The 22,847-nt window shown below is 43.1% G+C and overlaps 2 protein-coding genes across 9 annotated transcripts in view; one reads left to right on the top strand and one right to left on the bottom strand.

Moving 5' to 3' along the window:
* Window positions 1-428: 428 nt before the first annotated feature.
* On the bottom strand, window positions 429-8,152 carry LOC309534832 (galectin-related protein A-like). Of its 5 annotated transcripts, none has more exons than XM_082227266.1 (5): window positions 8,019-8,152; window positions 6,381-6,474; window positions 2,693-2,781; window positions 1,220-1,394; window positions 429-738 (listed from the first exon to the last, which is right to left on the bottom strand). In XM_082227266.1, the coding sequence occupies exons 2-5, from the start codon at window positions 6,405-6,407 to the stop codon at window positions 595-597; spliced, it is 435 nt and encodes a 144-aa protein (XP_082083392.1). In that variant the 5' UTR covers window positions 6,408-6,474; window positions 8,019-8,152; the 3' UTR covers window positions 429-594. The 5 variants fall into 5 exon arrangements, with proteins under 5 accessions (XP_082083392.1, XP_082083391.1, XP_082083394.1 ...); XM_082227265.1 differs by lacking the exon at window positions 8,019-8,152 and adding an exon at window positions 7,882-7,989; XM_082227268.1 differs by lacking the exon at window positions 8,019-8,152 and adding an exon at window positions 7,871-7,892.
* The window catches only part of ZFYVE26 (zinc finger FYVE-type containing 26), a 42,445-nt gene continuing 27,613 nt past the window's right edge, over window positions 8,016-22,847 (top strand). For 3 of the 4 annotated variants that reach the window (XM_082223058.1, XM_082223057.1, XM_082223055.1), the window contains exons 1-13: window positions 8,016-8,149; window positions 9,403-9,600; window positions 10,351-10,429; window positions 11,951-12,040; window positions 14,734-15,274; window positions 15,444-15,574; window positions 16,421-16,585; window positions 16,722-16,810; window positions 17,131-17,294; window positions 18,116-18,328; window positions 20,252-20,911; window positions 21,934-22,026; window positions 22,613-22,684. In XM_082223058.1, the coding sequence (XP_082079184.1) occupies window positions 9,410-9,600; window positions 10,351-10,429; window positions 11,951-12,040; window positions 14,734-15,274; window positions 15,444-15,574; window positions 16,421-16,585; window positions 16,722-16,810; window positions 17,131-17,294; window positions 18,116-18,328; window positions 20,252-20,911; window positions 21,934-22,026; window positions 22,613-22,684 (2,488 nt within the window). In that variant the 5' untranslated portion in view covers window positions 8,016-8,149; window positions 9,403-9,409. The remainder of the gene's footprint in view (window positions 8,150-9,402; window positions 9,601-10,350; window positions 10,430-11,950; window positions 12,041-14,733; window positions 15,275-15,443; window positions 15,575-16,420; window positions 16,586-16,721; window positions 16,811-17,130; window positions 17,295-18,115; window positions 18,329-20,251; window positions 20,912-21,933; window positions 22,027-22,612; window positions 22,685-22,847) is intronic. The other variant, XM_082223056.1, reaches the window with a different exon arrangement.

Genomic DNA, 22,847 nt, shown 5'->3' with positions numbered 1-22,847 from the left:
GCACATGATGTGGAATAGGGACTGATTTATTAGGAATGCTCCTTTTTTTCACCACGTTGTTTTCTTCATGTTGTCATTGCATGACTGTCCACACCAGAAATGCTTCAGATCAGATGATGTACAGCTAGAAAAAAGTACAACTACATATGTGCTGCCTTTTACCATATGATAGCTTATTATAGGCTGTGTACATAGTCTCATTAACTCTACATCCTCCCATTGCTGGTTTAGGAAATAGTGTACACATGATGATAGCTACACTTCAAATCTACCCTGTCATTTCTTATGAAATACTGTGTTTTGATGCGTTTCTCCTCAATCCAGCTTCAATCTGAATTGAGAAAAAGAATCTGAGTTTTAAGCTGGTGATGTGTAAACAGCCATAGACAAAAGTGCTGCAGCTTGAAAAGAATGCACATTGAAATATATTGCTGCAACTTATCAAGGTATAATAGGGCTATTTATAGAGCTCAGCCTTCATTTAAAATCTCAAGAAGCACACATAAGAGCAAAAGTAAGGAACAATATCCAATGGCATAAGGAGAACATTTCTTCACCAACCAAGGGGAGATAGGGGATTATATATTCTTTTCTTCAAGCCACTTTGGTGAGCTTGATGTCTCCGGAGATTTGTAAAGCTGTCACCCTTTGCATAGGCTGCACACGGTGAGTGAAACTGCAGAGCTGACGTCCATCAAGCAAAACCCGAATCTGCTGATGCTCACACAAGAGCTCCATCTGAAAAAACAAAGGAGATTCATGGGTGGCAGGGGCAGAGACTGACAGCAATCCCAATAAAGTTGAGCGCCCACAAAGTAATGAGTCGAAAGCTTATTGATTTCAATGGGACTTGATTATGTGTAGATGCTTTTGAAAATCAATTGGAAATATTACACTGGAAGATCTACCGTACTTAAATGGCAACCATATTTTATTATGACTTGACAGTCTAGAAATATCTTTATAAATAAATAAATGGTCTTCCTTTTGATCCTGTAAATACAGATGGAGCAAATAGAGGACATGTTTATTACAAACACGACTACAACTTTAGTTCCAAGCACCTATAGTTAGATGATCAGAAGAGTTGAAAGAGAAAATCTGCCTGAGGCCTTGGAGAGCTGCTGTCAGTCAAAGGAGACAATACTGGGCCAGAGGGTCTTAGGCAGTTTATATCTCTGTCTATATATCTGTCTCCCATACTAGCAAGTAAAATTACCTTAAATGACTCCCCTGTTGTAAATGGGAAGTAGGGAATGGTCTTTTCCTCTTTACCCCATTTCCCAGCAATCCGTGAATTCCGGACAATGGATTTCTCAAGAAAGCTGACTGTAAACAACAGCCCAATGTCCAGATTGGCATCCATGGGGTCACAGAGCAAAGTCACTGAAAAACTTGAAGGAATGAACATGGGATAAGTAACAATTCAACAATCTAACATAATAGTGAGCTCATTTATCACATGCTGTGGCATTATAATGTCATCTTTGTTTCCAGGGTAAGTATGGCCTAGTCTAAGGATGTGAAACCTGTGGCCCTCCAAATGCTGTTACTGCAGCTCCCACCATCCTTCACCATGGGCCATGTAGCCTGGGGTTGGTGGGAGCCCAGCAATTTCTCTGGAGGGCCACAGGTTCTCCAACCCTGCATTAAATGCTTACTTCCAGCTGCAATTGGAGAAAAGTAGCTAAACTGCACTGGCCTAGACGCTGAAAAAGCATTATGAGAGCTGTCCAGAAACATACATCAGAAATGACACAGAGCCTGCCTTTTTAGTGTGACATCATCATAGTGCTCTGTAAGAAACAGCACAGATATATGAGGCGATGATGCATTGTGCGTGGCTACTTAAGCAAATTTTAAACAGCTGACCAGACATGCAGATTAATTTTCCTTCAGCACCAGGGGTGATGGGATAGCTTCTTGCACTGCACATAAAGCAGCAGGCCAGATTAGAGGGACAAGGCAGAACAAAACAGCAACAGAAGGAAACAGCTGGGGGGGTACAGAAGGAACAGTTGGTTTCCGCTTTCTGCCTACTGATACGGCTGGCTCTGTGCATGGGGCATTATTCTGGGAATAACTCCTCTGGGAACAGCTATTTCTCCTCCATCTTTGCATCAGAAGTGTTGGAATGATCCAGTCAAACAAACAAATATAGCAAAATTACGACCCCTTTCCCCTGCCCTCCCTATGGGAAGGATGGAAGCACACAGCACTGGCTCATGGGGGGGGGCAATAGGGAGCCTTGGTGACAGTAGAGGCAATTCTGTGACGAATCAGGATCATTCAGTGCTCCAGCCACAACTGAAGCAGAGATGGGTCAGCAGGATTACCCATGCCCAGTGAAGGCAAATTGAAAGAAGCATGCAGAGTTCCAGCAGGCAGCCATCTTTTTGAGTGATTACTTTGGGTTCACAGGAGACTTAATTATGGAATCATAGAAGATTAGAACTGGAAGGGACTAGTGTCTGGATGCGTGAGCTAAGAATGGTCAGTTATGCTGTGCTAAGCTACAGTGCTCAGAAATAGTGAATTATGTTCAGTGCTCCTCTGATGTTCTCCATATTGACAATACTATCTCTCCCTTTTTGCCCAGCTAATGCTATTCCTCAATAGATCTGCACCTATGAGCAATTTTCGCCAGATACATCCATGAAGCAGCTGCTAGAATGCCGGCTGACAGACTTGCCTCTTGGGGGCAGGGCATATTACCCCCATGATAGTGATTTTCATGGTTGGCCTTAGTCCTCCTTTAATCTCACCGACGTATTTCTCCACCTAATGGGGGAAACAATAATTCTGAATATGTGTTTGAAAATGACATCTGTACAATAAAATACAAAGCTGCATATTTATCTATTACTAATACTATACGTACACAGGAGTTTTCTTCCTAGGTGTACCTGTCTTTTAAGCTCTGCATTAAAAACAACAACACAGAAATCTGTCTTATGCCAAGTCAGACTATTGGTTCATCTTGCTCGGTACTGGAATAATGTGACTGGCAGTGGCTCTCCAGGGTTTCAGACAGCGGACATTCCCAGTCCTCTCTGGAGATGCTGGGGTTTGACCCTGGGACCTTATGCATGCAGAGCAAGTGCTCTACTTACAACTGAGCTACAGTGGTGCCCCGCAAGACGAATGCCTCGCAAGACGGAAAACTCGCTAGACGAAAGAGTTTTCCGTTTTGGAGGTGCTTCGCAAAACAAATCTCCTATGTGCTTGCTCCGCAAGACAAAAATGTCTTGCGAGTTCCTGTGGGGTTTTTCCCTCCCCCCCTTTTTCTAAGCCGCTAAGCCACTTATCAGCTGATCCGATAAGCCGATAAGCTGCTAAAAGCCGCTAATAGCGCTAATAGCGCTAATCCGCGTAATCCGTCAATGGGCTTACTTCGCAAGACGAAAAAACCGCTAGACGAAGAGAATCACAGAATGGATTCTTTTCGTCTTGCGAGGCACCACTGTACAGTCTTTCATCCAAAGAGCCACCCTGCAGGAGAGAGGAAAATGGGTGTGAAGCTCAAACCTTTTAACTGGAGTTCACTAAGGGGCTACACCCAGATAACTGTACACAAGAGTGCTACCTTGGACCGTAGGTCTTGCTGAGGATTGCGCTGCCTCATGAAAGCATTTCTTTACACCTGGGGCCCACAATGTGGGCCCTACATCATTTTCAGACAGCCCCCTTGGCACTTGTCAAGGCCCTGACCCCTCTCAATTTTTTAAAGTAGTTTTTTGGGCTTTTGGTTGGTTAGGGAGCTGACTTTTAGAAAGACTGCCTGCTTTTTTTGTCTCGGTTTTATTTGGGGGAGTTTGCAGGGAGGACTAGGTGTTCTGCATGTTATGGGGGTGGGTAAGCATCACCTGTTTTTCTTCCGTGAAATGGATATTTATGGTACCTCCAACAGTTCCAAATGTACCCTCAAGCCCGAAAAGGTTGAATAACCTCGTTTCATACTTGGGTTACTCTAGACCAGGGGTGGGCAAACTAAGGCCCAGGGGATGGATGCAGCCCAATCGCCTTCTCAATCCGGCCTGCAGATGGTCCGGGAATCAGCATGTTTTTACATGAGTAGAAGGTGTCCTTTTATTTAAAATGCATCTCCGGGTTATTTGTGGGGCCTGCCTGGTGTTTTTACATGAGTAGATTGTGTGCTTTTATTTAAAATGCATCTCTGGGTTATTTGTGGGGCATAGGAATTCATTCATATTTTCTTTCAAAATATAGTCTGGCCCACCACATGGTCTGAGGGATAGTAGACCGGCCCACAGCTGAAAAAGGTTGCTGACCCCTGCTCTAGACTTAATAAATGTGTAGTGAACAGTCAGTGTAATACAATGCTTACAATGTCAGACTGGAAATGGAGACCTGTGGCTGTGTACACACAACACATGACGTCCCCCCAAAGACTCTAGGAACTGTAGTTTATTAAGGGTGCTGGAAATTGTGGTTCTGTGAGAGGTAAAGTGCTTCAAATGTATGGTGTATACACAGTCCCAGAGTCAAATCCTAAGCTATGAAGCTCACTAGGTGACCCATCTCTCTCTTCCTTAGCTACCTCAAAGGGCTTTTGTGAGGATAAAACTGCAGGGGAGGACACAAGCGATGAAATGGGAAATGCTACCCCTGATCCTAAAGAAAGTGTCGTCTCCACTGACTTTCATTTCAAGGAAGCCAAACCTGAGGTAAGCACTGGAACTCCTGGAATTTCTCACCACTCAGAGATTGGGATAGCACATAACAATATGCCTCTTATTTCAGAACTATTGTTTTTTATTTATATGCTAAAGCATGGTCTCTGGTTGTAAATACTTTGCCAGTTTTTGAAACATTACAATCTCCTCCCACCCTATACCCACTGCCAAATCCTGTTTAAGAGAGATGGCTACTCAGCAGGGATAATGCACCTGTGGCCCTCCAGATGTTGATGTCTTAAAATGACCATTGGCTATGCTGGCTGCAGCTGATGGGAGCTCTTGAGTCCAACAACATCTGGAGGGTCAAAGGTGCCACATCCCTTGCTCACTAGAGGCATAGCAATCCTTCATTGAAACCTTCTTGAATACTCCAAGAACAAAACCACTAATCTCGTATTCAGGCATAACTTTGAACTCTTTCCCTCCAGTCCTTTGGAGAGATGGAGTGAGGGGACCTATCGCATGAATACTTGCTAGACAATGAAAAAGCACTGATCACAGAATGGAATGTAATCTGGAATGTTTGAAATGTGTGTCCAAACACCTCCCAGAGCAATTATGAACTGCCAGTACAAAAATGTACTGTACTGGATGACTCTTAAGCTGTGCACATGACATTTTATTCTAGAATCAAAGGAAACTGAGTGCTTGTTTTTCTCTACATAGTACACAAACAATCTAGATCTACTATTTGCTCCTGAAAAGTGCTTCATTCCAAAAATAAAAGCTCCTTGCAGATTGATTCTGTACTGCACCACAATGCCTGCACAAACACCAAGCCATTTGTAGCACAAAAATATAGTGTTTTCTCAGTCTGGAATAGTTCATGCTTGTCTTTAGCATGCTGCTTTCAATCTAGATTGATTCCTGGCCCTGCCATCCACAAGGATGGGTGTGGTTACTTGATATGCATTTTTAAAAAGTTTCCATGACCGTCATTGGTTATGTTAAAGCCTCACAGTTGCAAAACATTTTCCATTTTCAATTTAACCAGTTATTTCTATAGAATCTTAATCTTAAAATGCCAGCCACAGAAGTACTTTGCAGTAGCTTTTCTTGTGCAGCCTGGTTCTCAATTGATTTACTCAGAAGTAAGTCTCACTGCATTCCGTGGCAATTTATTATTATTAAATTTATATCCTGCCCTTCTTGCCAAGGTGGCAAGTGATTTTTTAAAAATGAAAAATAAAAATGGACTTAAAGCAGTTTCAAACATCTAAAACAATCATGTTATCTCACAACGAATAATTTCATGGTTGGCAGGAACTGCAGCCTTGACTGACACCTTTCACTGACATAGTCACTTAAAATCGCTTGGCTTATTTACAATATGGTAATTGGAGGAAATGTATGCTGCTGTACTCGCAAAGGGGAACAGACTGGTTCAGTTTGTGTGGCCTCCCACTCTAGGAGCCCTCTTTTTCTGCTTCTGATTTCAGTGCATCAGAAGCATTTAATAGCACTCTGTCTGAACAATGTGGATGCTGCAGCCAAACAAAGACATTTACGGGATTAGCACTGGCAGGCAAACCCATATCTGATTTTTTTCCCCAGGATTCAAAGAGATGTAACATTAAAATGAATAAGTTAAATAAAAACTCATTCGCCTCTTCCTCTTTACATACTTACACAAATAAATAGGCTTGCAAGAAAGTAGAAAGTAGGTTTTTCAATACTTACAGTTGTGCACCTGTCATTTTCCGTCATGTTTTTTTGGCCTGTTACACGCAGGCCTTCTTAGAAGTCTATGGAAAAAGTTTTGTTCTTTTCCTGCCTATAAGCAAAACAAACAAAAGAGCCAGAATAGAGGATGTAGTGGGGAACATTATCTCTAGCAAACACCAGTTAGACACCACCCATGCAGATAGCTGAGTCACACAACAGTCAACATCTTCAGATGGATGCCGGACAGAGTAAGAGGGAAGAATATTTGACATAATGCTTTGGGAATAGGGGAATTTTCATTTTGCCATTGATCAACCAGTAAGTTTCAAATAATGGCTCCAGAGGTGCAAAAACAACAACAGTTTTTATACACATATAATAGAGGATATACTTGTACCCTTGTCACATACAATGGCATATAAATAAATAATGCCTGGAAGTACATGAAATTCATTGTGTTGAAAAGCACTAAGACTGACAATAAGGCTGAAGTAAATTAGTTCACAATCAGACCTGAATGGTGAAGTAAATGGCACCCAATGAAATGAAAATATAACAAGTTTTTTCACCCTACACATCACAATCCTATAATCAGAAGCAAGTAACACTCAGTTCTGCAGGACTTACTCCAAGGTAAGAGAGATTGCAGTCTTCATTGACCTAACGAGTTATTTGCTATTAGAAGCTCTAATAATAAACACTATAAAAGAGTCACCTCCCTCCAAAGGGACTAGATGCATTCACATGTAATGTGGGTCCCACAAAGGTATTTCCTGAAATATACCAGTCCTGGATTCTCTGAACTGCACTGCAGGGTTGTAGTAAACTACTGTACTCTCTTCCACCTCTTAGCAATATGAGTATAACAATATTAGACCACTTTGCCATATAAAATACCCCCTATTCTCTTAATGATTAATTTTATTAGCATTAAGTATTGGCATGTTAACTGTTTAATATGTTTGCAAAGGTTGGGGTGATCCATTTTCTTGATGTAAAAGATGACTTGGAGAGACTTACTACCTTTTGTTTTGGGGTGCACAGGCCCAATCACAGCTACACAATAACCCTCAATTTCAGAATTGTTTTCTATAGGGCCATAACCATTTCTCCGTTGAAGTCGCCTCCAGACTTCAAAATGAATCAAGAAGTTCCAGACAGTAGGTGTGTCAGTCTAGCATTTTAGTCTGTGTGCTCTGCTTTCCTAAATGTCAGTCACAGCTATTACTTGCTTCATTGGCTAGCAACATTAAAATATGACAGCAGGCTACAGTAGCTTTTTTTAAAAAAGAAGAATGGCTCGGAAGGCCTACACGTTTTGCCTGATGAGACACTAGCTTATTTTATTTTCTATAACGAAAGCTAGGGATCCGGCCAGCTAGTGGAATAAAGGAGGACTGTATGGTAAATCTGGGTAAATCCCAGCCAACCGAACTAGAGAGGATAAGGGAGAACGGGATCTTCGGATGAATACAAAATTTTAAAAATCAGTAAATAAATTGTACGTTATGCGGACCACGAGCGCCTGTCTTTCCAGACACGTGATATTTTTGCCCGCTTCAGAGATGGCAACTGTTGGGCTTCGATGCCCTAGAGAAAGATGGCGTCCCCCTTGCCCAATAAGCCGGTTGTTCCGCCTGTCGCTTCGATCACCTGATTAGCTTTTCAACATGGCCGCGGCAACCGGACTTGATTCTGTCTGGGAGTGCAGGTAGCGCTGATGACAGCAGGATAAACTCCTGAGGCGAGTGTATATTCCACTGGTGGTTGGACCTCTCTTCCAGGTGGGTCCTATGCGAGGCACGAGTTGCTGGTTCCCTGCCTGCGCTGCCTTTGCATGCCGGGGGAAAGTATGCGGAGGGTGGGGGCGAAAAGGAAAAACTCCGCTGGGTGAGAAGAGACTCGGAGGAGGACGCAGGAGAGCCTCCTGCCGGGGGTATTTAGGCGGGGAAGTTCACATGAGATGGGCACGGCAGCTTGCTTGCCGAGACGAGCGAGGAAGGCACTAGTAGACTGTTGCGGGTGGTTATTTAAATATAGCCAGGCTTTTAAATTAACAGTTGCCCACGTGATGAGAGTAACCTTTTAGCAAAGTTGTCAAGTATAAAAAGCAGCCACGGAACGTCAGTGCTACATTCCTTTGCCCTCTTTGGAGTTAGCTCTACTGAGCTGGTTTGGTGGGACGTAATTCTGAGTGAAGGTACCTACTTTTAAGCTTGATACTTGAATAGTAGTGCCCCTCAAGGTACTTCTTTAAGAAGCTGAAATGTGAATTGGAGCAAGTTGCATGATCAAGGGGGGCTTGATTCATCATAGAGTAGCTGGGCAAAGTTTATTTGGCAGTGGAAAGTTTCCCACAGAGCAGTTAAGTCGAATGTGGCACCATAAGAACTGTTCAGATATAATAAATGAGCCTTGCTTTATTAATGAGTCCACTAGATGACTTAAAGTTTTGGGGGGTTTTTTAACCTGCAGGAGTAATTCTTGCTGGGCTAAAAGGTTTTGCTCATCTTAATGCAGAATTTGCTAACCCTCTCTAGCTCAGGCTCAACCCCACCCCCCTCAGAGATTTCCATATCCTCACGAAGATTTAACCCCTTTTTATTGTTTCCCTTGCATCCATACTGTCCCCTGTATTTCCACTCAAGATCAGCTTAGTCTCTCAACTTGTTATTGTTAGGCCTGAGGGAAGGCTAGACAGCTGCAGTTTCCACTTTCCTGTTTTCACTCTCATCTCTTTACCTGCAAATGTTTTGACGGATTTTCAATGGGCAAACAAGACAATTGCTATTCTTGTTATTTTATAAAAGTGTTTGTTTGTTTGTTTATGTGGACAATCAAGTATATTAGGTTAGTTGTCTGTCCTGCTAGACATTCTAACTTTGTGTGGGGAAAGACTAAAGTTCCACTTCTAGACATGAATCTTTCTGTAAATTTCCATCTCTCATTTTAGGAAGTGCATTGTAAGTGAATGTTTGACAGATATGATTTAAGAATAGGATCTGATGAGTTCTAGTCTTTTGTTTGCATTTTGAAGCAGGAAGATGCATCCATTTGGTAAGGAGGAATCTGCATCCCTGGAACGGCTCTTCTGTTTTTTTTGTGATTGTGTGAAGAGGGAAGACTGGGAACTTGCACAGGCCTGCATTCCTCAGTTACACCGGTGGCAGGAAGATGGCTGTGAAAAAGTGGAAAGGATCCTTCATGCTTTAATAGTCTGCCCTTCTCATCTAAGGTGAGCACTACATTGACTTTTGGTAACTAACAGTTGAAAGTGTGTGAAAAAGTTGCAAGTTTTAAAATATTACAGTGCAGTCTTGTACATAGATGCACCAAAGAAAGTCCCATTATTTTCAGTGGGGCTTATACCCAGGTAAGTGAATGCAGCCTTAAAGTATGTTTTGAGTGTGTTCCTTATTAATTTCAAAAGGGCAGCAGTGTTAATCTTTTGCAACACAAATAACAAAGGTTATTGAGTAACAAATTTACTATGATATTGACTTCTGTCAACTCCAGTTCACCATTGGATACATGAAGTGTTATCCTGAATAGTAGGAACATAGATATTTGCAGAGGGGAAGAGTGATTGTGAACTTTGAGGAAAGAAGGAAGTGGAATGCAGAAATGTGAAGATGGTAAGAATTACATAACAGGGACGATTCACAAAAAACAATGTTTGAAAACACAGGTATCCTGACATTTGTAAGTCGGTTATCACAAATGATTGTGGCAATTCCATAGACAAGCAATAGTACTGAACCTCTTGATATACTTACATTTACTGCTTTCATCTTGTAGTCTCCCTTTGAATTTCCTTTGTTCAAGAATGGATTCGATTGTGGTAGAGCTTTGAGCACCATTGCTTTGGGGGGTTATGAGCTGCTCTTGCTAGGGCTGCAGTTCAAAGCAGTTCAAAAGTTACTGAGATTTCTAGATAAATGAATTTAGTATGGAAAATGACTAATTTGGGGATATCTCCTTGTAGGTGTGGATCGAACCACAGTCCTCAAAAACTTGCTTGGTTTTGGCTCCTTGTTTTGCAGACGTGGCTCGCATGGGAGCAGGTAAAAAAAATCTGTTCCATTCCAGATAAGAAATTAAAAAAGGTAAAGGTACCCCTGCCCGTACGGGCCAGTCTTGACAGACTCTAGGGTTGTGCGCCCATCTCACTCAAGAGGCCGGGGGCCAGCGCTGTCCGGAGACACTTCCGGGTCACGTGGCCAGCGTGACAAAGCTGCATCTGGCGAGCCAGCGCAGCACACGGAAACGCCGTTAACCTTCCCGCCAGTAAGCGGTCCCTATTTATCTACTTGCACCCGGGGGTGCTTTCGAACTGCTAGGTTGGCAGGCGCTGGGACCGAGCAACGGGAGCGCACCCCGCCGCGGGGATTCGAACCGCCGACCTTTCGATCGGCAAGCCCTAGGCGCTGAGGCTTTTACCCACAGCGCCATACTTCTGTCCTAATTTGAGAAATTTTGTAGCACCCAATGAAGTTTGAGAATTGCTGCTGTTTTAGTAATTACAAAAAAAAATTGGAAGGCTATTAAAAAAGGCTTTGGCTATGACCAGGCATAGGCAAACTCGGCCCTCCAAATGTTTTGGGACTACAGCTCCCATGATCCCTAGCTAACAGGACCAGTGGTCAGGGATGATGGGAATTGTAGTCTCAAAACATCTGGAGGGCTGAATTTGCCTATGCCTGGCTATGACTGTAACATTATGCTCTTCTTCAATTAGTTTCATAGTGCAAGTCCTGTTGATATTCTGAATGGATAGGCCACAATGCAAAATAGCTAGCTCTGTTCAAATAGCAAAACAATGCATATAATGATGCTTTCTTTTCAATTCTTGCAAAACGCCAGTGGCAGTTCTAAGTTTTTGATGTTCCTGCCCTTGTTCATCGAAAGGCAGACTGACTTGCAGAACTTACACAGATATAGATTCTGTCATGGGGATAAAGTGATAAGAAAATCCTCTGCTTCGTTTCTGTGTGCTAAGTAGCTGGCATAGTCATAGGAGTTGACTCAGTAAGAAAGTTGGCAGTCTTACTGAACCAGTGGGCAAAAACATTCTTTTAGATTTGGCAATGCCCCCCCGCCAAAAGCACCACCCTCCAGCTCTCTGCAAGGTTCCCATAAATTGTTCCCTTAGATTGTAGCTGTCATTTTTTAAACTAATTGAGCCAAATATTTAGTTTATAAGTACTGGCAAGTAAAAGGTGTTGGCTGAAAGCCTGTCTATTTGAAATTAGTCTATTTGAGCAGGAAGTATCAAAGTAGACTGGAAAATAAGTTGCAATCTCTCCCCAGCTCCTAAAAGCTTTAAAGCATCTAAAATGTCTACCAAGAAGCTCTCACTAGATATACCGTACTTTTCTGTATATAAGACTAGGTTTATTTACTCTAAAATAATGTTAAAAACGGGGGTCGTCTTCCCCCATTTTCATCAATTTGAGTCCCCCAAAATAGGGGTTGTGTTATACATGGGGGGGGGGGTTATACACAGAAAAATACAGTATTTTATTTGCATACCTATTCTAATACATATTCCAATTTCTTTTCTCTCTCTCCTCCAATCATTCCAGAAAACAGTTCCAGAAGCTCTCCAGAGAGAAACTGAGTTCTTGCTTCTCCTAGAAGAACTAGAAAAGGATGTCTCACATGCTGTTCTAAAGGTGTGATTGCTTCTTGAGGGTGAACTTGGTTCAACAGGTGTTACATTTAATGTTGCTCTTATGTGTGCAAAGCTTGTGTATGAACAGTGAATTCAGCTGAGCAGTACAGCCCTGAGATAATTCCAACTCCTGGAATTCATATGAAATGTGGGGTGATCCAGGAGTTAGATGGCTGTGATTCAGATGAGCAGTCACCACTTCAGTTGTTGGTCTGAATCCATGCCTATTTAAGTGAACTTTGTGTGGCTTGTTAAAAAAATATAACCTATGTTACCTAGTTTTCTTGAGTGTTTTGATTGCCATCTCTATGGATGTTTGCCAGTGAGGCTTCCCCCTTATGCTTAAGTTTATTGCCAGTCAGCTCCAGCCTTCTGAAGATGACTGATTATTGGGAATGTCACTGATCCTTTCAAGGGGAACAGTCATACTTTGGAAGCATTAATTTGGGGAAGGGCCAAGCTGAGTGGGGGAGCACATGCTTTTCATTCAAAAGGCCCCAAGTTAAAATGCTGGCAGCTCTAGGAAGGGTTGGGAAAGAATCCTGCTTGAAACTCTGGAGTCTGTGTGGGTTGTACCTAGCTTGATGGACCAGTGGTCTGACTTGGTATAAAATATATTCCTATGTTACGATTTTATCTTATCTCTTTGTCACCTCTCTTGGGAAGGTTGATGGATGGTTGCTTGTTTTTAACCTAATATGTCAGATTCTGGACCTCCCAACATAACTCATAAAAACAGTTGGGGAACTGCCTGCCTTTGTGTAGTAAAATTGTTAGGCCCACTTCAATTCCGGAAAAGTTGTTCAGTTTTAAGGTCCATAATGAAGTATTGTTCAGACTGCTAGTGGATCTGCATAGTTCTATTTTCTAGTCCCAAAGGTCTAGGTAATAGGAAAAGTTCTGAGTCTTAGTGTCAAACTCTTAGGCTTCTCAGTTTTTTTCTGTAAGTGCTTTGCTTTCGGTTCTGGACTGGATATTGCCAACCTGAGATCAAATACCAAATGGTTCAACTGATTTAATTTTTTTCAAGAACACTGTTTATGAGTTCTACTTGTTTTAAGAGGTCACCAGTTTATTTTTGATATTATTGCATCCTATATTACCACATCATTCTACTTGTGTAAAAAACTACATTAAAGAAAATGAATGTTTGTGGAAGAGAAAGGTGCTCTAGGATCATGTGTCATGATTAACAAAATGCAGTCAGAAACTCATGTGACTCAGACATCTGTAACCAGCTACATAATGGCTGTGGTGAGAAACCCCTTAAATAGGACTGAAAGAAGAAGAGAAAACCATGCGGCTTTCTGTACAAGATGCAGCTGGTTTAGCTTCCCTTTGAAAATGTAACTAGCTTTTGATAAGGCTTTCTGAAACCTTTACTTCATGATTTAAAGCTGATAACTACTGCTTTGATTTTAAAGTGCTCCCTGGCCTACTCTTTAGGTGTAGAATAAATTTACAAGAGAGGCTAGGTAAAGGTAAAGGGACCCCTGACCATTAGGTGCAGTCGTGGCCGACTCTGGGGTTGTGGTGCTCATCTCGCTTTATTGGCCGAGGGAGCGGCGTACAGCTTCTGGGTCATGTGGCCAGCATGACTAAGCCGCTTTGGCAAACCAGAGCAGCGCACGGAAACACCATTTACCTTCCCGACAGAGCAGTACCTATTTATCTACTTGCACTTTGACGTGCTTTTGAACTGCTAGGTTGGCAGGAGCAGGTACCGAGCAACGGGAGCTCACCCCGTCGCGGGGATTCGAACCACCAACCTTCTGATCGGCAAGTCCTAGGCTCTATGGTTTAACCCACAGCGCCACCCGCGTCCCACAAGAGAGGCTAGCACATGTGAAAATATTTTGATAATGAAATGCTTGATGCTCATTCTGCCCTTTACTTGTTTAACAGTCATGTTCATAAGTTTTCTTGCAAAGAAGCTATTTCCTGGCAAAAATGATGGAAATCTAACCAGAGTGTGACAAGTGGGATAGAGTGTCTCTGATTGGGAGTTATAATAACCTGATAATTCACCTTTATCAGCAGGAGCAGCATGGGGAGAAAGGGAGTTTCTCCACTGCAGGGGTGGGGAACATTTGGCCCTCTAATTGCTGGACAGCATCACTATCCGATCATTTATTTCTCCTCTTGTTTCTGTCAATTTTGCATCATCTTACTGATTTCTTTTCAATAGCTATGAGCATTAATAGTGTTTGCAGTTTTTGTTCTTTGGCCTAGATAGCAGACAATGGCCCAGTTCACACAGGAGAATTAAAAAGATCCTCGCTGTGGCCAGACATCTCTGCTTCGCTGTAGCAGCTATTGGTTCTACAGTCATCTAGTGAACCTAATTCCAGTCTTTTCTCTGTTTTTTCACCATCAGCTCATTCATTCTCTGCCACTTAGGGGATACTTCTTATAGCACCAGAGAGGAGCAAGGAAGTCTCAAGGACCCAACAATATCATTACTCCTCTGGTGCTACATGAAGAATCCTTGTAGCTGCAGTAAGCAGATAGAGTTGGAATGGGGCTGTCCAGCTGCAGATGTTTAACTATGTTTGGGGCTCTCTTAGACCCCCCAGTGTAAACTGGGCCAATACTGTTGACAGCTGCTCCATATTTTATATATCTGCTTACCTCTTTACGTCTCTCAGTTGTATTTGTGGAAAGAATCTTCTGTTAATCCAGCTATTTCCCCAGGAACTATATGAAGCTTTTGGAAACAGGCATGGACCAAATAGGAAGCCGAGAGATGGAGCCGTGCAGCTGTTCAGTGCCGAGGTGTTCTCTGCTCTCCGAAAGATGCTGTTGCAGGCTCCTCGGAAGCTGCAAGCCATCTTGGAGCTTCTCCAGAGAGATTCTGCCGAGCAGAGCTCTTCGCTCTCACACAGCGGCTCTCCACAACACATCTTCGTTGACTTTCTCTGGGAGTCCCTAAAATATTTGAAGCGCCTCCAGCTAAATCCAGAGTTGTCGGAATCTGGTGGGAGCGAGGTCGTGGATGAAATTTATCGTGCCCTTGGCATGTTGAATTTGGAGGTGGAGAATCAGACTGGAGAGCTACGGCTTCTCTGCCGAGAACTTCTGGATGCCTGTTGGGCTGAGCGGAGCCCGCTGAAAGAAGAGAGGCTGCTTGGCTGTCTGCTCAGGAAAGACAGCCATGCCTTGCTCAATCTGTTCAGCAGTGTATTCATTGAGAAGATGAGAGAGAAGCTGCTGGGACTGAAGTCACCTGGCAAAGGTTTGTTTAAATTTGCATGTTCTCTTTGCTGTACAATGATAACTGTTGGCTTAGTTTAACCAGGAGATAATTGGTGACTGTAGCTAAAATGTATAGAGAGCCTGCCCATCTTGGTGCTATTCTGTGTCTTAACTATATGTGAAATTAACCCAACTTATGGGTGTTTCAGGTACATCTGAACAGCTGGATGTAGAGCGGGCAGTGATGGCATTGTTCTTGGATCGTGAACATGCTCCTTCTTGGAAAGCTGCCTATTTCTACTGCCTGAGCAGCAACAAGCACTTTTTGGAACAAATTCTGGTAAATCACTTATGAGAAATTCACATAGGAGTTGAGTAATGGATCATGTGGCTGCCATTGTTTCTGAGATAGGCAAAGAACGTTGTGAACTCACTACCAGGATTATCATCAAGATCTTTGGCAAATGTGCTGCAGTTTTAGTGACTTAATAGTTAGGTCAGTGAACTGCAAACTAGAAATCTGTGTGCTTCATGTAGATGCTTACTCTGATTCATGGTGTAATTTAGGTGTTTTTTTCTTGGATTTGTTTATTTTTGAAGGTGGGCTTACCTATCTAAATCAAGGGGCTTGCTACGGGTAACACCCTTCATATGTTATGAAATGGTGCCTTTGAAAAGGTCTGAAACAAGAGTGTAAATAGTGTATAAAGGTGAATGGGATTTTAGTGAGTTAATATAGATATTAGCATCTGCTTCTATGGAATCAGGCTGAATGTCCACTGTAAGTACTGTCCAACCCAATTGGCAATAGCTAGCTCTCTGAGATCTCAATAAAGGGTACCCAAGATGCTCTCGATTGAACATGGAACCTTGACGCATACAAGGCATGCATTCTTCATAGCCATAGTTTCTTTGAATTGGTCCATGTCTAGTACAGGTTTTGGATCATCACTATGTCTTCATAAAATGCTGAAGGAGTCATTTGGAACTAAGAGAGAGGGGTTGTGATAGCACATTTTATCCATAGATTTTCCAGGGGCTGCCTCCCTACAGGCCAGAGGAACAGAACATGAAAAATTTCTTAGAACTGTTTTTAACATTTGCAAATTTAACTTTGCAATTTTAACTCTGCTTCCCACTCAGGCATTCCACAGTCTTAAAACAAACAAGTGGTTCTTTTTTCTAGGGTACAGCATTAACTTTATTGAAAAGGGAAGACTTCTCCAGCCTCAACAGTTTACTACAGCAAGAATTCAGCCACCTCAGTCGCCTCCTGATATTGTTAGGGTGGACTCAGTGTCACAGTTTAGAGTCGGCAAAAATGCTTCTGTGGACTCTTCACAAATCTCAGGTACGTCAGGCCTTATCAAGCCTGTGAGGGGAAGGCACGATGTTTTCCCTTGCTTTGATTCCAGTCAGTTTCTTAAGAAGAGGAATTGGAGGGCTTTTTTGCTTTGAATGGATGCAAACCTATTTCTTTTTAACAGGGTCTCCACAATGACTCAGTATTAAAAGACTTCTGTGATGGACTGTGTGCCCAAGTGGAAGTTCTTGAATGGTGTATTCAACAGAATAGGTAACAGCATGGTGGTGGTGGGGAAGCCTGTTGAGAATTATGCACAATGGCTGGAGAAAGCATAACATTCATTTGATATACACATGTTCAGCGAGGATGGATGTGCACGTCATGGTTGATGTCCATGAGGCCTGGGGAATGTGTGCAATGGCCAGTTGCTACGCACATTAAGCACTCAACTTACATTCCTCTTAACAGGTATATAAAAGACTTCATGCAGACAAATCTGAATCAGAGGGTTGTGAATCTTTCGCTTGAAAAAATGTGAGGTTACAACCTAATCTTGCTGCCATTGAAACTAGGCTTCTTTTCTCTTACAGTAATATTATCCCAGAGAAGGTTCTTCTGCAGCACTTGCACAGTTTGGAGTCCCACACATCCCTTTACTTTCTGCACCATCTTACTAATCTTGTGGCCCTGAACGAAGAAGCTGTCACTGAACTTCTTCAGGGAATTCCAGCCAGGGACACAGAACAAGCTCAAGGTAAATGGGGGGGGGGGGAGAGATGGCTGTAGATATGACCAAGTTTCCATCTATCCTGTTTGTTGGATATACTATTGTTTGTCCTGGCAAGAAGAGCTTTGCTAGCATTTTCTTTTGAGTTTCTAAGAATATTGGCTTAGTGTTGCCTACGAACCAGAGAAGAAAACTATGTTCAGTTAAAGAAGCCAGCTTCATAGCACATAGTTTGATGTTGGCTTGTTTAGAAACTAACCAGAGATTGTTTAAAGTCTCTCGTTTGTACAGAATGCTAGGCCATGATTCTTTGAAACTGAAAGCAAATCATGAAGTGGTGTGCATGGTTTTTTGGGTTACATTAATAGCCAATGTATATGGGGATGAGACAGATGGGGACTGTGGCATGTGGGGAAGTGAACTGCAAGCCTTTGCCCCTGCTGTGGTCCTAATTGGAATCGTGTGTGTGTGTGTGTGTATACTGTTTGAGGGGGGGGGGCAGAATCTCCCATTGGTTCAATTCAAAGCTCTCTTCTCATTGTGAAATGAAGGTATAGGCTGGGACAGTTCCTGTTGGGGCTGCAATGAGAGTAAAAGGTTAAAGCCCAAATCCACTCACAATACAGCCCCAACCTGTTTCTCTATTTTTCCTTCTCTCCCTCAGACACACACACAACCCCATGTGCTACACCAGTTGTTGATCTGCAGCTTCTCTAACCTTGTTTGGGACTGGGTGGGAGCACTGATTCCAGGCTCCGCAAACAACGGAAATGTTAATAACTTCCCTAAAGCTGAGCAAACTCAACTTTCCATTTCCCATTTCCCACTTTCTCTTTCTTTTTTTTTAGATTCAACGGCGATGGCAGCTTCCAGTCATTTGAGTCTGCGTCGCAATCTCATTCTGTTCCAGGCATTTTGTGCCATGAAATATGCCATATACGCCCTCTGTGTCAATGCACACAAAGATTCACATTGCAAAGACTGCAGGAACTTTTTTGTCAATGGCCTCCCTGAGGAGATGCCTGGCGAATGCCAATCTGCAGATCAGCCTCTTTGCCCAGGTCTGGTAGCTTCCACATACCTTGTAACAAAAGTCATTGTTGCTTTTTATTTGGTGTTCATCTACTTCTTTCTGCAGAACAAGACACACCTGAATAGGGTTTTTTCCCCCAGAACTGTAATGCTGGTGCAGCAGGAGAGACTGCAATCTGCTGTGCCATCATTTCACCATGTTCCATGTTCGGATGGGATGGTGTGCTTTCGTTCCTTTGCCCCATCAATTTCTTTGGCAGTGATATCTCCACTGGCCCAGACTTCATAGGGGAAATGTGGGATTTATGGAAGGAGACAATCACCAAGTAAGGCTTTATAGATAATGGTGTAGAAAGGAGTCCATAGGATCAGTAAGTGATTTCTAGAGGTGCAGGGCAGTGGTGGCCAAACCTGGCCCTCCAGCTGCTTTGGGACTACAATTCCCATCGTGCCTGACCAGTTAGCTAGGGATGATGGGAGTTGTAGTCCCAAAACAGCTGCAGGGCCAAGTTTGGCTATCACTGGTGTAGGGTACTCCAAAGTAGCAAGGCATTGCCCCAGAGGTTTAGCTCTTTGGGTACCACACTCTGGCCCACTAAGCTGTAAGCTTTTATGGAGGGGCAGGTGCCACATGCACTTCTCTTTCTTCCACCCTCCCTAAAGCCATTCATTGCTGCTACAAGGAGACTTTATGAGTGCACAAACTGGAATAGGTGGACCATAACGTATAGGGAAGTATTACTGCATAGTTCCCCTTTTTTATCCCTTTACAGTTACATAAAAATCCTTTTAAAGCTGAGGGAAAGTTTACATTGGCAGTTGCAATCATATGTGGAAGGTTTAGGTATACCCATGGGCTGATTTGTGGAGGCCTTGTGCTGAGAATTCACCCTTACTGTAGGAGCAATTACGTCTTTCTTTATTTTTACAGGTGTGTAAAATAGCACAACAGCTGTTGCACAAGGTCAAAATGTGAATTGTTTCCTGATAAGCTGTGAATTGAATTACTGAATATGGGCTCACAGTTGAGGATAGCATTTGGGTTATATTTATAGATTGAGTTAGACATGAATCTGTAGACTCCTTCTCTTTGACTCCCTTATCCTAGTGCGGCTAGTCTAATTCTGTACCCTGCTTCTATTATCTGGATGAGATGGGCTAATGTGTCAGGGCAAGAGCTGTAGCTTAGTGGTAAAGCACATGACTTGCATGCAGAAGGTACCGGGTTCAATCCCCAGAGTCTCTAGTGCTGGGAAGGACCCTCTCCCTGAAAACCCTGGAGAGCTGCTGCCAGTCACTGACTTAGACGCATCGACTCTCTGACTTGGTATAAGGCACAGCCTGCATTCTGTTTTTGGAAATGGCCAGTGTTGCCTACGTGATGTTGAATGTCCAACTAAATGCTACCCCTCCCTTCTTTATTCTGTGGCTGTATCAAAACCCTCAGGAGAGTTTTTAAGCTGGGGGCATTTAAGACAGGTGGCTGGGATATGAATGTTGCCTAATTTTCAGGCACATTTATATTTTTGCATATTCAGCAGGCAAACATTAAAGTTAGAAGCTTTTCCCCCTCTTGAGTTTTGTTTTTGTAAACAATATAAAAGTTTATCGTACATATTCTTTTTATATGGAGTTAGAAATAAATGATATTTATACTGGATATTGGCATGCCTACAGAGACTTGAAATGTAAAGAGGTTTTTATATATTCTGCACCAAGGGAGTAGGTGTACGGGTTTCCTAGGGAAGTCATAAAATGTGATGGGGGAGAAGGTAGAAAGGGTAGAAGAAAATGCTGGAGGAGGAAGAAGTGGAAGAAGACAGGGCTAGAGAGGTCAGGTGTATGACTCCCATAGTTCCATAGTTACCTTTATCTTGAGCATCTAGTCCTTGAATGAGGAGAGCAGGGGAAATAGTAAATCTGTTTCTAATGTTTTGTTTTCCCAAATGCAGATTATGCAGGTCTCTTTGCTCAGTATCTTGCCAAGTGCCAGCAGTTTTTAAGGACTGTCCCTGTTCCTCTACGCCTGGAACTCCTGGAGAACATCTTCTCCTTGCTCTTTGTCTCCTACAGCGACCTCTGCAGTGATGATCCCCACGAGGAGGACAACACAGAAGAGTCTGTCCTTGAGAAAAAGAACTGTGCTGTCAGGAGGCTTGAGCGTTGTGCTAGCCAAGGCTCTTCCACCTCAGCAAGTCCACAGCACTCGGCAGAGCCTGGAAGGAGACCTGAGACATGCACTGCCTACAGTACCTCTCACGAGCATTTCAGCATCCCAAAGCTTCAAGATTTGCAGTCAGATAGCAACAAATGTGAGTCCTTCAGCTGGAGCCATCTGGATTTGAAGCATTTTGTCCGTGACACCTCTGGGTTTTTAGCGGATGATGTAGCAATGGAGATCATTCTCAACGTGCTCCAGGACCATCTGAAAGAAATGGAGGGCTCTTCCCCCTGGGACTCGAAGCATGTGGCTCAGGAGGAGCTTGCACTGCTGGACTGCTTGAATGTGTCTGTTAACAGAGATGGCTTTGGTTGTCGTGTGCAGCTGCTCTCCAAGTACCTCTCTGAAGCTCAGTGGCGGCACAAAATAGTGCTCAGCAACAGAAATGCAGGTAAGGGGTTCCAAGTGGTTTACTACTTCAGTGGTGCTTTGATAAGGCCAAGCAAGCAGCAAGAGTCTTCATACCGTCAAGGAGCCAGGGAAGAAATAGAGCACATGTTCATGGCTCCATGGGTCACATCCTTATTAGGATGTGCCTTGAGAGGGGTGGATGGGGCCAGTTTGACAGGTGGGCAGGGCCAGCATCTCACATGCAGCAAGATGCCTATAATGAAGGCTCCTGCCTTTGTTATAGCAGCTGTTTCAGATGGCAGCACTTGCAATGCCTCTTTTGGCAAAGCCCTTACCTGCCCCACACCTGACTTAATGTATGACTCTGGGGCTAGGACAGGTGGATGTGGTTTGCCCAGAATGGTTTCACCGGCGAAAGTCAAGCGTAACCATCATTATTTTTGATGGTTGTCCCTAATTCTAGGCAGCTTACTGTGAGACTGCACTAGAAGGTGCTTCTCTGTTGTCAGTAAGCCCATTCCAGTGTTTCCCAGTGCCCTTTTTAGCTTACCTGCCACAAATCCTCACCCTTCATAAATTCCCCGAGCTCTGCAAAACATAGCTCTTACTGCCCACCCAGAAGTAAATGTGTCTGTTTACACGGGGTTGTCAATCTGGTCCCTACCTCCCACTAGTGGGCGTTTCAGGATTCTAGGTGGGCAGTAGGGGGTTCTACAGCACAAGCTGAATCTAAATCCTCCTTCCATCGAGCACTGGTGGGCGGTAAGGAAATATTACCATCAAGAAAGATGCATTAGTGAGTGGTAGGTATAAAAAGGTTGACTACCACTGGTTTACACAATAGCTTCAATGTTGTGGCTAGAACTTAAAACTCCATCATTTAATGGTTTTATACTTGAACTTGAGTTTTATTCCGTGTGTTAAGCTAGGAACGCGTGAGATGGCAGCTTCTACCTTCTACTTGCATGGTTACTTTATGCTAGCATTGCTTGCGTTGAATGTGTGCTCGAACTGAAATAAATAATGGAGTCCCAACACAGTAGCTGACTGTTGCTCTTCTAGGAGGTCAACGTGTTCCCAGTAAAACATGTGGAAACTTAACCAGGGGGTCCAGCTCAAAGAGGAGGCGCAGCCTGTCTCAAAGGCCAAAGCTAGGTGAGGTGAAGAAAATGTGAGAGAACCTTGTGTTCCCCTCTTTCAGAATTTCATGTCTGTGATTGTGGGGATTTGTGGGGCTGTGACCCATCCTGGTCTACAACTAGAGCCCTGAATCAGATATTATAATAAAAAAAGACTGATTTTTCTTTTGTTGAAAAAAGAAAAAATCAGTCTGTTTATATATCTATATAGATATATATAGATATAAAAGCAAAATCCATTATTTATTGGAATGTTTATGTGAATTTTATGGAAATTTAATAAAATATATCTTTAAAATATATATTAAAAAAACTGACTGTATAACTTTCAGTGCTCACTTTAGACTTGGGGCCAAAGAAAAACAAGTATCGATATGTTGTAAGTGCTAGTCAGTGTCCTCTATGTGAGAGAGAAGCACCTCTGAGGCTCCCTCCCCAAGGCTTGATAAGCTATTCTTTTAACAACGATGAATCGCCAAACAAGCATATCAATGTTACTGGCTTCTCTCTTTCCATCATTCCCATGGAACCTGCAATAAAATGTTCTCAATTGCTTTGTGTGGCCAAAGTGTGTTTCTCAAACTGCTTGTTTTCTTCTTCAGGTCAGAAGAAGGGAACCTCAGACCCATCACTGGCAAGCACAAGCAGTGAGTTAAGTCTCACCAGCACGTCAGGTACAGGGCATCTTCCTTGGTCGCACTGCCATGCTTCGCTTGCCATGAAATGCCCCCTCCATGGTGGCATGACTACTGCCTGCTCATATGTCTTTCAAGAGCCAGGAGAAGAGGGTGGCAACACGAGAACGGGGCCTTTTCTGCAGTGGTTCCCCATTTGTGG

The sequence above is a fragment of the Podarcis vaucheri genome (genome assembly GCF_965113315.1).
Source record: "Podarcis vaucheri genome assembly, chromosome: 1".
In the NCBI taxonomy this organism is placed as follows: Eukaryota; Metazoa; Chordata; class Lepidosauria; order Squamata; family Lacertidae; genus Podarcis; species Podarcis vaucheri.
Note: the sequence above shows the minus strand (reverse complement) of the source record. Positions and strands in the feature narration are given on the sequence as shown.

What these genes read in the sequence shown, in the direction of transcription:
- LOC309534832 (XM_082227266.1), bottom strand. Translation starts at nt 6,407, where the DNA reads ATGACGGAAAATGACAGGTGCACAACT. An exon ending in AAAATGACAGGTGCACAACT is followed by an intron (nt 2,782 to 6,380) that starts GTAAGTATTGAA and finishes TTCCCCCATTAG; the next exon opens with GTGGAGAAATACGTCGGTGA. An exon ending in CAACAGGGGAGTCATTTAAG is followed by an intron (nt 739 to 1,219) that starts GTAATTTTACTT and finishes TTGTTTTTTCAG; the next exon opens with ATGGAGCTCTTGTGTGAGCA.